The 16,961-nt window shown below is 42.8% G+C and overlaps 1 protein-coding gene across 1 annotated transcript in view; it reads left to right on the top strand.

Annotated features, from left to right (window-relative positions):
• Positions 1-16,207, top strand: part of LOC109903610 (uncharacterized) — a 32,128-nt gene extending 15,921 nt beyond the window's left edge. Inside the window, exons 8-15 of the mRNA XM_031789225.1 lie at positions 7,699-8,480; positions 12,963-13,013; positions 13,471-13,734; positions 13,971-14,249; positions 14,409-14,702; positions 14,957-15,067; positions 15,272-15,351; positions 15,695-16,207. Of these exons, the coding sequence (XP_031645085.1) occupies positions 7,699-8,480; positions 12,963-13,013; positions 13,471-13,734; positions 13,971-14,249; positions 14,409-14,702; positions 14,957-15,067; positions 15,272-15,351; positions 15,695-15,736 (1,903 nt within the window). The 3' untranslated portion in view covers positions 15,737-16,207. The remainder of the gene's footprint in view (positions 1-7,698; positions 8,481-12,962; positions 13,014-13,470; positions 13,735-13,970; positions 14,250-14,408; positions 14,703-14,956; positions 15,068-15,271; positions 15,352-15,694) is intronic.
• The last annotated feature ends 754 nt before the right edge of the window (positions 16,208-16,961 follow it).

Consider the following 16,961-nt stretch of genomic DNA (forward strand, 5'->3'; position numbering starts at 1 on the left):
GTCATAGACTGTTCTCTCTACTACCGCATGGCAAGCGGTACCGGAGTGCCAAGTCTAGGACAAAAAGGCGTCTCAACAGTTTTTACCCCCAAGCCAAAAGACTCCTGAACAGGTAATCAAATGGCTACCCGGACTATTTGCATTGTGTGCCTGCCCCCAACCCCTCTTTTACGCTGCTGCTACTCTCTGTTTATTATATATGCATTGTCACTTTAACTATACATTCATGTACATACTCCCTCAATTGGGCCGACCAATCAGTGCCCCCACACATTGGCTAACCGGGCTCTCTGCATTGTATTTTTTACTTTCTTTTTACTGTTGTTTTTATTTCTTTACTTACCTATTGTTCACCAAATACCTTTTTTGCACTGTTGGTTAGAGCCTGTAAGTAAGCATGTATTCGGCGCACGTGACAAATAAACTTTGATTTGATTGGATACGGAACATCCATCCTCTCAGGCCAGAGGCACAATGTATGAATTTATGGTTGGATCAGAATTTACATTGTAATCATTGTCCAGTTTGGAGAATTAAGTAAAACCATCAGTCCAAATTCCTATCTCCATCCATGGCTAATTTAGGAAAGAGACAATTTTAGCTAGCTAGTGTCGTGGAGGATCGTTTCAAAATATAACACTTACAAGAACTTGTGAATTCAATATAGGCTTTTAATACAAACATATCAGAAGCCTAGATGGTCCGCGGAACACACACTTTTCCAGATCACTGGCTCTGTATTTATACACATACAACATATGAGTCAATCCCACATGCAAATGAAGTTACTTCCCTCAGTCCATCTGCCACCATTATCTTTCAATCTGTGCTTCCTGCTTGTTCACGCCCAACAACGCCCATATCTGCTTTCAGTTAAGTTATAATGGTGGCAGGACCACTTCATGTCCCAAAAATAATACATGCCCATCTTATCCTATGGGCCCCTTATGTTTAGCTTGGTGTGTTCTTTGGTATGTCTGTCCTTATTAGGACTAGTAGACTATGTGTCTCTTCTCTTCCTGTCCTAACAATTTATGTCCTATGACCATAGTCTATCCGTTGGTCATTTGGCTGACCCTCTCCCTTGTGTGTCCTCTGACCTCGGTATGTCCAGCTGTCCGATGCTCTCATGGCCTTGCTTTGGTTTCCTGTCCTATACAATAGACAATGCATTTTACCCTAAACATTTATTCATTTTATGGCTTTGCTATTACGTCTGTTATTTCTTGGTTTCCTGTTTTTACCAGAATGGCAAATGCACTCTAAGTGTGTCCTCTTCCTCTTGTGGTCTAATGTACACCTTTCTTTGCTCAATTGTATTATGTTTGTCCCTATATGTACCTTTTGCTCCCACACTACACAACGAGGTGCAACAATTCAAGTTTTTTTTCTGTCAAATTAAGTGTTTGGCTTGATGTGATGTTGGGTTGGGGTGGGGGGGGGGACTGGCCTCCCTTAGCACGCATGCATACATGCCACTGCTTGACAGCCAAACAGACTTACCCAGACAGGCATCAATGATAGTGATATGTAACTGTATAGCGGGACTCAATCCAACAGAGACAAGCTCTAACAGACCTGCACTCCTTAGCCAGCAGTCTCTCCCAGTACTGGCAGTCAGCAGCACTACCAGACATGGTCCCCAGCAGGTAAGGGTTGATCTCTATCACCTTGTTAGCCTCCTTCAACGCTGTTCTGAAGACATTATTTAATAAGTGTCCCTTTAGTGAACATTCAGATGCAGCTATGTTATGATATGTCAATCTATCCCCCCCATGTGCACCAGGGTTATGGGGTTGGAAAACTACCTCAGAGTCATCCCAAAGATGTATTTGTACCAAAAGACAAGAAAGTCAGTTTTTGCTTAAATTATCTGGCTTGATAAACACATAGGATTTTAGAGTGTCAAAAGCTGAATAATAGGTCAAACAAGTATGTACATGTGTATATATAAAACCTAAATTATATCGACATTTGAGCCTGAAAAAACAAAACAAAATAATTATTTAGGCTTTATATTATATGTGTGGCCATTAAACCCCCTATAGTCTATGCAGGGACATTAGCACAGGCTTTACGTCTATTTAAGATATTGCTTGACAATGATGCACTGAATTCATCATCATGCAGATGTTTGCTAAGGACAAGTAGGGCTCAAGCAAATGTACACGTTCTCCAGGCACATACATTGCCTATATGCTGTATCGGTATATGATGCTAGCAGCCTATCACCATACATGTTAGAACATGCACTTATTTATTTGGGTTTAATATAGACTATGTTGACATATAGACGTAGGTCAACGTCAAGAAGTAGCCTATAGAGCCCAAGCAGATAGATGCACCTGTCGCATCCTTGCGCCTACAATAAACTCCACTATGTGCTTATTATCGCATAGGCCGATAGGCTGTTGCGTAGGCTATTTGAAGGTAAGTCGGCCTTTTAATAAGATCGACTGTTGTTCCCTGTTTCTAATCAATTAAACATATTGGCCTGAAGCAGTGGTGTAAATAGTTACCGGTAAGTAAAAATACTTTAAAGTACTAAAGTGTTTTTGAAGGTATCTGTAATTTACTATTTATATATTTTTTCCAAATTGTACTTTTACTTCACTACATTCCTAATAAAAATAATGTACTTTTTACTCCATACATTTTCCCTGACACACACAAATCCTTGTTACATTTTGACAGAAAAATTGCCCAATTCACACACTTATCAAGAGAACATCCCTGGTCATCCGTACTGCCTCTGATCTGGCAGACTCACTAAACACAAATGCCGGTTTGTAAAATTATGTCTTAGTGTGATAGTGTGCCCCTGGCTATCCGTCAATTTAAAAAGAAATGTGCTGTCTGGTTGGCTTATTCCATTTACTTTTGATACATAAGTATATCTAAAACCAAATACTTTAACTCAAGTAGTATTTTACTGGGTGACTTTCATTTTTACTTGAGTCATTTTCTATTTAGATATCTTTACTTTTACTCAAGTATGACAATTGAGTACTTTTTCCACCACTGTTGGCTAATATAATGGAAAGTGGACTACCAGTATACTGTTGTGCAGCTGCATGTTTTGGATGTTAGGATAATATTTTGTCTTTATCATTCTTTTCTGACGTTGCTTGCTTACTGTATATTTCTCTGACTTCTTGTCTATCTGTCAAACCCATGTAAATCATTAGGGAAAGTAGGACTACAACATTCAGCCCCTTCAAAACCCCTACATTCATCTGACACACCCCTCATGCAGGTCCACTGACGTCAAAATCACTATGGAAATTTGCCTACAGATTCAATAGTATTTGCATTTCAAAATACAATTTTCTCATACGTTATGATTGTTTTTTCATTGAGACATTCACTAAGAGGCTAGACGTTGTTCCGACCAATGTGCTTCTCTAATATTTTAACATCATACCATGTGACTATACTGTAGCCTACATCTAAATTCCACTGTAACATTGCTGGGGGTTACCCTGGGGGTTGGGTGTGGGGCTACACCAGTGCCATAATTACTGTATATATGTGATAACCTTTGTATGCTTGCAATGCGCAATGATGGAAAAGTACTGGGTAAATGGAGATGTACTGCTTCAGTTCTCAGGCTGAGAATCATCTGCACCTGCTGATAGTAACACAGGGTCAAGGCAGAGATAGTAGAGTGAGAAACCACAGTCTAGACATGTTTTTCTCATCTTAGATACTTTGTATCTAATCCAATGCAACAATGTTAAGATATGATTGACGGTAGGTTGTATAAAGAGTGTGGTCTCCTGTTTCGCCACACAGATCTTTACTATAGACTACTGAGGTATTCTGTGTGTGAAACTCTGTCTGCAATTTTATGACTAAAGAGTTTTATACCAAGGTTACTGTGTCTGTGTCATCTGTCTGGAAGACTGATTGTTGAAGGAAACTTACATCACCCCCATGCAAAGGACCGCACAACATTTGGCGAGCTTGCCGGAGTGAGTGACCGCTGCATCGGGATGATCTTCGTCCCACTGTGCAGCGCATCACATTATAAAGTCAAAAGTCTGACATTAGAAAAAGCACCGTGTAGTTGATGACTCATTCCAGAACGTAAGTGGCACCTCACTCATGGGGTTGATAATTACAGGAACAGTCGGGTTACAATTTTCTCTGATTCTGCTTATGTAATAGGGGTTTGTCTCTCCTGGTGTGGTGTCTGGAGGAGTAGGGGTTTGTCTCTCCTGGTGTGGTGTCTGGAGGAGTAGGGGTTTGTCTCTCCTGGTGTGGTGTCTAGAGGAGTAGGGGTTTGTCTCTCCTGGTGTGTTGTCTGGAGGAGTAGGGGTTTGTCTCTCCTGGTGTGGTGTCTAGAGGAGTAGGGGTTTGTCTCTCCTGGTGTGGTGTCTGGAGGAGTAGGGGTTTGTCTCTCCTGGTGTGGTGTCTAGAGGAGTAGGGGTTTGTCTCTCCTGGTGTGGTGTCTGGAGGAGTAGGGGTTTGTCTCTCCTGGTGTGGTGTCTAGAGGAGTAGGGGTTTGTCCCTCCTGGTGTGGTGTCTAGAGGAGTAGGGGTTTGTCTCTCCTGGTGTGGTGTCTGGAGGAGTAGGGGTTTGTCTCTCCTGGTGTGGTGTCTAGAGGAGTAGGAGTTTGTCTCTCCTGGTGTGGTGTCTGGAGGAGTAGGGGTTTGTCTCTCCTGGTGTGGTGTCTGGAGGAGTAGGGGTTTGTCTCTCCTGGTGTGGTGTGTGGAGGAGTAGGGGTTTGTCTCTCCTGGTGTGGTGTCTGGAGGAGTAGGGGGTTTGTCTCTCCTGGTGTGGTGTCTGGAGGAGTAGGGGTTTGTCTCTCCTGGTGTGGTGTCTAGAGGAGTAGTAGTTTGTCTCTCCTGGTGTGGTGTCTGGAGGAGTAGGGGTTTGTCTCTCCTGGTGTGGTGTCTGGAGGAGTAGGGGTTTGTCTCTCCTGGTGTGGTGCCTAGAGGAGTAGGGGTTTTCACAATGCATGTGGAAGTCCTATTCGTAATAGAACTATGGTTTTAGACACCCTAAAGCTAAGACAGTAGCAAAGCTACTAGTGAGGGAGATAATACCTGAGGTTTTATCTGCAGACAATGGTACCCACTTCACTGGTGATGTAATGAAGCAGGAAGCCATAATGATGGGAGTGGACCAGATGTTTGTGTCTATCTACCACCCCCAGAGTAATGGGGTTACCAGGAGAGCTAACCAATCCATTCAACAAGGGTTAGCTAAGGCATACCACTCCAACAAGAAATTTTGGGTGGATTGTTTACCACTGGTGCTAAAATAAAAATGCGCAGTGGTGTTAATAAAGGCCTGGGGTGTTATTAAAGGCTGGGGTGTTAATAAAGGCCTGGGGTGTTAATAAAGGCCTGGGGTGTTAATAAAGGCCTGGGGTGTTAATAAAGGCCTGGGGTGTTATTAAAGGCTGGGGTGTTAATAAAGGCCTGGGGTGTTAATAAAGGCCTGGGGTGTTAATAAAAGCCTGGGGTGTTAATAAAGGCCTGGGGTGTTAATAAAGGCCTGGGGTGTTATTAAAGGCTGGGGTGTTAATAAAGGCCTGGGGTGTTAATAAAGGCCTGGGGTGTTAATAAAGGCCTGGGGTGTTAATAAAGGCTGGGGTGTACACCACATTAAATGTTGACAGGAAGACACATGAATGTTCCTGCACACAGACCTATGACTGACAGATAGCTAGACCTCACTCTAGCTGAAGTAGAACACTTAGAGTACATGAAAGAACACTCCACCACACCCTTTATCTGGTGAGATGTAGATATTGTAGGTCATCATTTACAGCCCATTAGTTAACATCCTAAATCATCATGTGAGAAACATGCAGTTTAATGTCATTAGCCAATGGATTGGGAAAGGAAGATGTTACGTCCATCACAATAGATCAACACATGATTCATATCTGTTTTTTGTATCCCTAAATATATTTTCATTGTTTTCACAGTCCTTTAAGTAATGAGAATAAGGACAGTGACTGGAGTAAAGGTAGTATGCATGTGTAACGATATCCCTCATCTGAGGAGGAGGAGTAGGAAGGATCGGACCAATATGCAGCGTGGTACGTGTCCGTCTTAATATTTATTAAAACTGAACACAAAACAAAATAACAAGAGAACGAGCGAAAACGAAACAGTTCTGTCTGGTACAGACACAGAGACAGAAAACAACTACCCACAAATCATAGTGGGAAAACAGGCTGCCTAAGTATGGTTCTCAATCAGAGACAACGATTGACAGCTGCCTCTGATTGGAACCATAACAGGCCAAACACATAGAAATAGAAAACATAGAACACAAAATATAGAATGCCCACCCCAACTCACTCCCTGACCAAACTAAAATAGAGACATAAAAAGGAACTAAGGTCAGGACGTGACAGCATGTGTGATATGCCTACTGCTTCCAGAATTTAGTCAGCTAAGATGATTATAAGAAACGTTTACAGTAAATGTCATTCTGTCTGGACCATGGATGACAGGGCTAACAGTTTTAAACATATGGCTCAGTTGGTATGAGCAATATGAATACTTATATGCCAACAAAAACAAATAATCTTTATTTACAATAATATGAATAGGATATATACATAAAATCAACTGATTGCGGCATTACTGAAAAAAAGGAAGAGGCAAGTGAAAAGGGAGAAAGCAGAGAACTTGTCTGTTAACACTAAATTAACGACCAAAATATGAAAATACAAACAGGAATATGTTTTTAAATTGAAATGTGCATAAAGTTGGGAGATGTCCAATGACATTAGGGTGTCTGTAACACAAATGTCTGTATTAGGACTATAGTATAGTTAGGAAATTAACTAAAATACTACAGTAACATGTACTGCCATGCAGTTAAATACTATCACATGCATGTGATAGCGTGTGGCCTACACACACAAAACAATTCATCTCCACCCGGCACAGCCAGAAGAGGACTGGCCACACCTCATAGCTTGGTTCTACTCTAGGTTTCTTCCTAGGTTCTGGCCTTTCTAGGGAGTTTTTCCGAGCCACCGTGCTTCTACACCTGCATTGCTTACTGTTTGGGGTTTTAGGCTGGGTTTCTGTACAACACTTTGAGATATCAGCTGATGTAAGAAGGGCTTTATAAATACATTTGATTCGATTTGAATTAATTGGACTATAATTCATCTTTCTAGTGTTTTGGGGTTGTTTATACTAGTGACAGGTGTAGTGGACTACTAGCTGAACCAGCAAGGACGATGAGGAAATATATGGCCTTTTGGTTATCAGTGGAGCGAAGAGAAGTGGACCCACCAAAAAAGTCTCCACGGGAGGATACCCAGTAGAAACCACAAAGGTCTGAAACAAAGAATGTGACTTTTTATACATCATAGCAGTTATATGGCCCATAGCCTTTCCCCTGCATTCACAAACAGGTAGGTGCTACTACTTTGTAGCACAGCCCCCACAACACCTCCCCTACAGTAATGTAGGTGAAATGTAATTAGTCGACTGAACATGTGTCAGCAACCCTGTTTTTCTTGTTGCTACAGGGTCTTCTCTAGTTGCAATGTGTTTGCAGAAGCGTGTTTTTGGACAGACTTTGAAAAATGACCTTCAAATGATTGGGGAGAATGTAGACCCACCGGCTGATCAGGTGTAGATGCAGCAAGGGGTCTGGGGGGCTCCGGAGGTCTGCTAAGGCCAGACTGTTCCTCACCACGTCTAGGGGGCACTGTAGGTCGACTGGGACCCGGCTGGCCCTCACCACGTCTAGGGGGCACTGGAGGTCGACTGGGACCCGGCTGGCCCTCACCACTTCTAGGGGGCACTGGAGGTCGACTGGGACCCGGCTGGCCCTCACCACTTCTAGGGGGCACTGGAGGTCGACTGGGACCCGGCTGGCCCTCACCACGTCTAGGGGGCACTGGAGGTCGACTGGGACCCGGCTGGCCCTCACCACGTCTAGGGGGCACTGGAGGTCGACTGGGACCCGGCTGGCCCTCACCACGTCTAGGGGGCACTGGAGGTCGACTGGGACCCGGCTGGCCCTCACCACGTCTAGGGAGCACTGGAGGTCGACTGGGACCCGGCTGGCCCTCGCCACGTCTAGGGGGAACTGGAGGTCGACTGGGACCCGGCTGGCCCTCACCACTTCTAGGGGGCACTGGAGGTCGACTGGGACCCGGCTGGCGCTCACCACGTCTAGGGGCCACTGGAGGTCGACTGGGACCCGGCTGGCCCTCAATACGTCTAGGGGGCACTGGAGGTCGACTGGGACCCGGCTGGCCCTCACCACGTCTAGGGGGCACTGGAGGTTGACTGGGACCCGGCTGGCCCTCACCACGTCTAGGGGGCACTGGAGGTCGACTGGGACCCGGCTGGCCCTCACCACGGCTAGGGGGCACTGGAGGTCGACTGGGACCCGGCTGGCCCTCACCACGTCTAGGGGGAACTGGAGGTCGACTGGGACCCGGCTGGCCCTCACCACTTCAAGCTCCATAGGAGACGTTGCTTTTAGCAGTGCAGCCCCCCAAAATAGCAAACAAAAACATATAAAAACTGGAACGAATCTCTGAAGAGCGGGTGCTCTTTCTCCAGCTCCACGGGCTACAGTTCTTCAATGACATAGCAAAGGCGAGCACACAATGTTGTTTCACTATTTAACCAGATAGTCAACTGACTAACAGGCCAGATACAGTAGGTTATAAACACACGTGACCCATGACTGTATCAATATTAAAAATATATTATATTCCACATATATTATTATCTAATAATATACGCCATTAAGCAGACACTTTTAAGCGACTTAGTCATGTGTAGCTTAACCTAAATATGCTTTATGTAATGAAGACTGCATGTGTAATAAAACAATCGTTTTGAGTAATAGATTTCTGAATACATTTCACTTATGATTCAAACCATGGACCTCATCCCTGTTAATTACTCAGTAGTGTTCAAAAACCTTCCTCAACCATGAATGCTTATTGTCAGACGAATCCATACACCTCCTACCCCTGGGCAAGATCATCTAACATCACAAAGTTTACTTCCACTACTATGCTGATGACACACAGCTCTACCTCTCCACCAAATCCACCACTCCCCTCCCTCCCTCCCACCTCCTCATCAGCTGCCTTCAAGACATGAACCTCCTCAAACTCAACAAGACATAGGTCATGCTCATCCGCTTCAAATCCACTCTCTCCAAGCATCACCGTAGATGGTTTCCCAGTCCTTCTGTAAACACAAGTCAAAAGCCTCTGTGTCTCCCTGGACAGTTCCCTCTCTATCAAACCCCACATAACCCCACCCAGACAGCATTCTTCCACCCCCACAATATCTCCAGGCTCTGCCGCTCACAGTCAAGCTCCACCACCGAAACCCTCATCTGTGCTTTTGTTACTTCCTGACCCAGTACGACTGTAACACTCTCCTCATCGGATCCCCATCAAACTCATCAATAGACTGGTTCTGAACTCCGTTGCCAGAATCCACACCCACACCAGATCAACAGAACACATCAAACCAATCCTCATCAATCTACTTTGGCTCTCTGTACAATCCTGTATTAACTTTAAAACACTCCTCCTCACCTACAAAGCCCTCTACATCCTGGCACCCACCTACCTCTCTGATCTTCTCCCAGTCTATGCCCTCTCCTGCTCCCTCCCCTCCTCCTACTGCTGGTCTCCATGTCTCCCCCCCATTCCTCCTCTCTACCATGGGTGCCATTTAGCTCCTATTCCCAACCCTACCACCTTAAACCAAACCCTTACCCTAAACTGTGTACCCTACCACCTTAAACCAAACCCTTACCCTACCTACCTACCACCTTAAACCAAACCAAACCATTACCCTAAACCGTGTACCCTACCACCTTAAACCAAACCTTTACCCTAAACCTGGGTACCCTACCACCTTAAACCAAACCCTTATCCTAAACCAACCCTACCACATTAAACCAAACCTTTACCCTAAACCGGGTACCCTACCACCTTAAACCAAACCAAACCCTTACCCTAAACCAACCTTACCCCCTAATACCAAACCCTTAACCTAAACCAACCCTACCACTTTAAACCAAACCAAACCCTTACCCTAAACCAACCTTACCACCTTAAACCAAACCCTTACTCTAAACTAACCCTACCACCTTAAACCAAATCCTTACCCTAAACCAACCTTACCATCTTAAACCAAACCCTTACTCTAAACTAACCCTACCACCTTAAACCAAATCCTTACCCTAACCCGGGTAGCCTACTACCTTAAACCAAACCAAACCTTTGCCCTAACCCGGGTAGCCTACCACCTTAAACCAAACCCTTACCCTAACCCGGGTAGCCTACCACGTTAAACCAAACCCTTACCCTAACCTGGGTAGCCTACCACCTTAAACCAAACCCTTACCCTAACCTGGGTAGCCTACCACCTTAAACCAAACCCTTACCCTAAACCAACCCTACCACCTTAAACCAAACCCTTACCCTAACCCGTGTTTGTATCCTCTTCCCAACCCCTCCCTAATCTTTTTAATTGTCCTGTTTTGTCTGGTCCTTTGATTTGAGATTGTTTAGATGTTATATTCCACTGTTGATTGATGCACTTGATTTTATGACTTCATGTATCACACTTAATTTTATGTAGGCCTACTTTTAATGTAAGATGTCCTTGAGTGTCCTGAAAGGCATCCGGCAAATTAAAATGAATTATTATTAGTGAATTGTCACGCCTTGGTCATTGTATTTGTGTTTTCGTTATATATTTGGTCAGGCCAGGGTGTGACAGGGGTTTATGTTATTGTATTTTGTATTGGGGTTTGTAGTATTTGGGATCGCGGCTGATTAGGGGTGTTGTATAGGCTTGGCTGCCTGAGGCGGTTCTCAATCAGCAGTCAGGTGATTCTCGTTGCCTCTGATTGGGAACCGTATTTAGGTAGCCTGAGTTTCGCTTTGTCTTTCGTGGGTGATTGTTCCTGTCTCTGTGTAGTTTCACCAGATAGGCTGTAATTAGGTTTCATGTTCCGTTTGTTGTTTTTGTATTTGTATAGTTATTTCATGTGTCACTTTGTTCATTAAAGTCATGATTAACCACCACGCTGCATTTCGGTCCGACTCTCTTTCGACAAACGAAGAACGCCGTTACATGAATCGGGAAAAAATAAATAATAAGATGTCGTTGGGCAGATAACATCGCTTTTAAATAATACTTTTACTTTAAAACGCCTTTAAAAAAAGAATCCAGCAGGAAACACTTATTTGAAATGAGGAATATATCATATTTTTCTGACTAAAAAAGGAATACTCTGGAAAAACTCATTATTCCCTCCATTTCATACCTTAACTACAGACACATGTAGTCCTCTAGCAGCCTCCGTCACCAAGGCTGACTGCCTCCTTTTCATACCCCGTTCATGATAAGACACAAGGGTATCCCTGATGTTAGCCGTTATGAGGTGTCTCCTACAACAAAAAGAAAGATATACAAAATATTACACTTTAACATGGGTGTATGTAAGTGATTCCTAGTCTTTGAACTAGAGCCTTCAGTCCTTTGATTTCACCGACAGGGAATTAGCCTTTGCCAGCAAGACCAAAAGACCTTGGTCAGGGTAGTAGGAGCCAGTCTTTTCATTATACTGCACTAACATAGATAACGTACTGCAGGTTACAATATGAAGCAGTAGAAACAATAAGGGGTCTTCGATGTCCCTGTTTTGGTAAAAAGCTGCGGGCCTGGAGAAATGTTACCACTCTCAAATTCATAGACAGAGCTATGGATGTAAGGACTGACCATCCATGATATAGCTTGAGACATATAGATATTATAACTATAAACAAGCTATAATGTTATTTATTCATCAGTATCATCATTTAACATCTCAATAATCAATTACATTTACTAGCATTTCCTATTGGATCATAAGTGTTGGACTAGTAACCGGAAGGTTGCGAGATCGAATCCCCGAGCTGACAAGGTAAAAATCTGTCGTTCTGCCTCTGAACAAGGCAGTTAACCCACTGTTCCTAGGCCGTCATTGAAAATAAGAATTTGTTCTTAACTGACTTGCCTAGTTAAATAAAGGTAAACATTTGTTTTTTAAATAATGCAGAGAAACAAGGTGGCCAGAAGGATTCCATGACCTGGGACTTTTATCTGATAAACAAGGCAAGCTCGGTCTCTGCTCTGGCCATCTTACTTCCTGGTGTGTGCCCAATCAAATGCCAGTTCTCTGTTGACAATAAAGATGGACTATGCCAGAGGGAGTTGGTAGAAGTTGATACAGGGTCAGATATTTCTGTCACGTTCTGACCTTTATTTCCTTTGTTTTGTATTTATTTAGTATGGTCAGGGCGTGAGTTGGGTGGGCAGTCTATGTTTGTTTTTCTATCATTTGGGTATTTTCTATGTTTCGGCCTAGTATGGTTCTCAATCAGAGGCAGGTGTCATTAGTTGTCTCTGATTGAGAATCATACTTAGGTAGCCTGGGTTTCACTGTGTCTTTGTGGGTGATTGTTCCTGTCTCTGTCTTTGCACCAGATAGGACTGTTTAGGTTTTTCATGTTTATTGTTTTGTAGTGTTTATGTGTACATTTACATATTAAAAGAACCATGGACACTTACCACGCCGCATATTGGTCCTCTGATCCTTTTCGCCTCTCCTCTTCGGAAGAAGAGGAGGAAATCCTCGACAATTTCTTTCACCACGCACAGTTAAGGTCAGGATTGTGGGAGGGTAATCTGATCCTAGATCTGTACCTTGTGGAAACTTTACCCCGGAGCGACAGAGACACACAAAAGTCAAGTGACTCATCATATTGAATAACGGAAGGTCTTGTATGCACCGTTGTGTCACTCCTTAAAGATTACATTTGATGGCTAAACATTAACAAGTTATGACCCTGTTTGTTTGTCATGATGGAGAGAATAGTGAAAGAAAGTATACAGTTGTGTTGTTCAACCCAGCGTTACCATTCAATCTCATCTAAACCGATAAAGAAATGATTTCCTTCTGTCTCTTGTTTCTCTGGATTCCTACAATGTCTGCAGGTCAGTACAGATATAATGTGGCTAGAATCATGTTGCTAGAATCATGTTGCTAGAATCAAGTTGCTAGTTATTTGAACTTCAGAAAACTACTTGGTCAGTACTTAGGCTCCAGACTAAGTGACATGTTTACTTCATCTCACTGTAGAGTGAGGATCTGTGTTTAAACATAGGCCGAGCCGTAGGTATTCAATCAATTGACGATAGGGGTTTTACAAATATGTCAGAAATGACAGAAGACATGCAGATCATCTATGTTACGTTATTGAATTATAGTATTATATTCACAGCTCCATATTGTATGATATTACATGATCAATCATATAATTATTATATTATATTCACAGCTCCATACTGTATGATATTACATAATCAATCATATCATTATAATATTCTATTACAGCTCCATACTATATGATATTACATAATCAATCATATAATTATAATATTTTATTCACAGATCCCCACTCTTTGAAATACATATACACTGCAGTCTCAGGTGATACTGACTTCCCAGAGTTCACGGTGGTGGGTTTGCTGGACGACCAACAGTTTGTGCACTTTGGCAGCAACACCAAGACACTGGTCAACGACGCTGAGTGGATGAATAAGACAGGAAAATACTACAGGGAACTCTACAATGAGACCCTGATTAACCAATATGAAGGCTTCAAAAACCTCATTACGTTTGCAAAGAAGCAGTTTAACCAAACCCAGTCAAAAGGTAGCAGAATGCACATGGGCATGCATGCAAACACACACACACACACACACACACACACACACACACACACACACACACACACACACACACACACACACACACACACACACACACACACACACACACACACACACACTTACATAAATGAATAAAGCAGTTTATAGCTAGTATTACAAGGCCGTTGCCCAGGTAATCAAGGTTTACTGAAGATAGACCTCTCTCTCACTCTTTCTCAGGTGTTCACACAATCCAGAACTTGTACGGCTGTGAGTGGAATGATGAGACTGAACTCCAAGATTATTTCCATCACTATGGATACGATGGTGAGGATTTCATTTCATTGGACATGAAGACCGTAAGATGGATAACCTCCGTACAGCAGGCAGACACCATCAAACAGAAGTGGGACGACAACAGCAAGGATCTGCACTATCTCAAATGGTACTTCACTAAGGAGTGTATTGACACTTTGAAGGAGTATGTGAACTTCGCCAGCAGCGTCTTGAAGAAGATAGGTACAGAGACACTGTCTGAGACACATGGCATCCTATTCAATCAAAACCTACTACCGGTTGTTTCCGGCTTGAGGCACAACAACATCATTCCCCAATGCTAGATGCTATTTTGAATTCATATTTCGATCCCTCTTCTTTCCTCTCCTTACTTCTCTCCAGTCCCTCCCTCAGTGTCTCTGCTCCAGAAGACCCCCTCCTCTCTAGTGACCTGCCACGCTACAGGTTTCTACCCCAGTGGAGTCATGGTGTCCTGGCAGAAAGATGGGCAAGAACAGCATGAAGATGTGTTGCATGGAGAGATTCTCCCCAACGGTGATGGAACCTTCCAGAAAAGTGCCCATCTCACAATCGACTCTGAGAAATGGGAGAACAACAACTACACCTGTGTGGTTGAGCACAAAGAAAACATCATCGCCATCAGACTGAATCAGTCTGTGATAAAAACAAACAGTGGTAAGATTAATAACATCTTACATTATGACAGAGAATTATGTAATTTACTGTAATATTCACTGTGTGAACACACAGTATTCACTGTGTGTTCATGGGTGTCTGAGTAAAGGGTCTCAATATATATGTAAATGTGATATTTCATTATTATAATTTTTTATAAATGTGTATACATTTCTAAACACCTGTTTTTGCTTTGTTCATTATGGGGTATTGTGTGTAGATTTTAAACTTAATATTTTGTCAACTCAACTCAGTCAAGCTTCTTGAAACTGTCCCCATCATTATTGGAGGAGGAGTGGTAGCTGTCATCCTCCTAGTCACCTTCATCATAACTAGGTTTATTATGTGGAACAGGAAGAGTACAGGTGAGCAACAACATAAATAATATGTGATGAGTACAGTACATTACAAATATTTCTCAAGCTGTCTTAGTGTCACATATGGAGGTGAAGAAGCCTGGAGAAGCCCACATTTATTTGAACCTGGCGTGGGTTGGTATGTACAGTGCTGATGCTTATTTCAGCTTTTAAAGTAGTCTAACTGTTTGGCTCTCTTCTGTTTTGTATTAGCCTCTGATGATGGTTCCAACCCCTCCATGACACAGCAGAACCAGATACAACTTGAGGTTTCTCTCTCACTAATCAAACAGGTAATGTACTGTATCTATAAAGGTCCAGTGGCATCAAGTGGTTTGTACTCCTATTAGATTATGCTTGTCTGTCTGTCCATCCTTCTGCAAATCAAATCTCAATTTTTCCTTTATCTACCCAAATGTTTGTCTCTTTATCTGTCTGTCTGTCTGTCTGTCTGTCTGTCTGTCTGTCTGTCTGTCTGTCTGTCTGTCTGTCTGTCTGTCTGTCTGTCTGTCTGTCTGTCTGTCTGTCTGTCTGTCTGTCTGTCTGTCTGTCTGTCTGTCTGTCTGTCTGTGTCTCTCTCTCTCTCTCTCTCTCTCTCTCTCTCTCTCTCTCTCTCTCTCTCTCTCTCTCTCACAGGAGAGAAGCAGAGAAAAGAGGACCTTTATTGAAGGACAGTGAGGCCAGCTGAAAAGTGCTACCGAACAATAGGATATTTCATCTCATGATTAACACCATGTCTGCTCAAATCCGACATCACAGCTCTTATGAATATACCACACAGTACTTGAATATAGGAAAAACCCGCCGTCACTGAAATATTCTTTAAGTTTTCATGCATTTTTTAGCAGCAGAGATCGGAACAAATGGACACGTTTAGGCGGAAGCTTCGTCAGCGTTTGGAGAACAATCAGCATTCACCCATATTTATAGATGACATCATATGGCAGTACTGCTTGTTTCTTTTTTTACAAACATTATTTACATAATTACTTATTTATATTAATTATTTCAATGAATTATTTACATACATTATCTATTATTTTCCACAAGATATTCCAAATCTACCACAAACTATTCATGACGGCAGATTACCATGTTTTTCTATTATGTAAAAGGGTTTTCAGCAATAAAGTTGGATTGTTAATACCATGTTGTGTATTTGTACATTCTGGTCAATGCAATGAGCGTGAAATTAGCAGCAACTATCTGACCTCTGGAATGTCATCATGAATTACCTGAGCTAATGTGTACTGTAGTGTGTCCTGTGTAGATCATCACCAGACAGGAGGACTACATCAGGCTATATATGTTCTCTAGATTTTCTTGAGTTTCTGTTACCACCTAGAACAGTCAAATGACATCACTTTATTAAGTTGTAATTAATTATATGGAGATTGTGATGACGCAAAAGAACATAACTTATTGTCACAGCACACAAAGTGCACCATAGGTGTTATTGAGTGTCAGCATCTGCATTACTTAATTCAGTAGGCTTCAGAGACACCCATTTTTACTTCCTGTTATATGTATTGTGACCCCTCCCCACAGTGAGCAGCAGCTCTTATTCCTGTGGCCTGACCAGAACTAACACAATGCTGTATACAGCTTTTTATCTCCTGTTGCTGTCTAGGGACTTCCCAGGTCAGGCAGCAGGCTTCAGACTTCACCTACTAGCTTTATACACTCAGGGACTGACTACACAGCCTTACAGGAAGTCCATGAAGCTGTGTGTAGGATATTTTGTAATAATGAATGGCATACACTCAGCTCAGCAGAGGAGTGATGTTATTTGAGACGCTGTTCTGTTTAGAAACATGATCTTAATGTAACAGAGCAGCAACAGAACAGAGGTGAAGAACAGAACACTGTGTGTGACAGAGCAGGAACAGAACAGAGACGAAGA

The sequence above is a fragment of the Oncorhynchus kisutch genome, linkage group LG14 (assembly GCF_002021735.2).
Source record: "Oncorhynchus kisutch isolate 150728-3 linkage group LG14, Okis_V2, whole genome shotgun sequence".
Taxonomy (NCBI): Eukaryota; Metazoa; Chordata; class Actinopteri; order Salmoniformes; family Salmonidae; genus Oncorhynchus; species Oncorhynchus kisutch.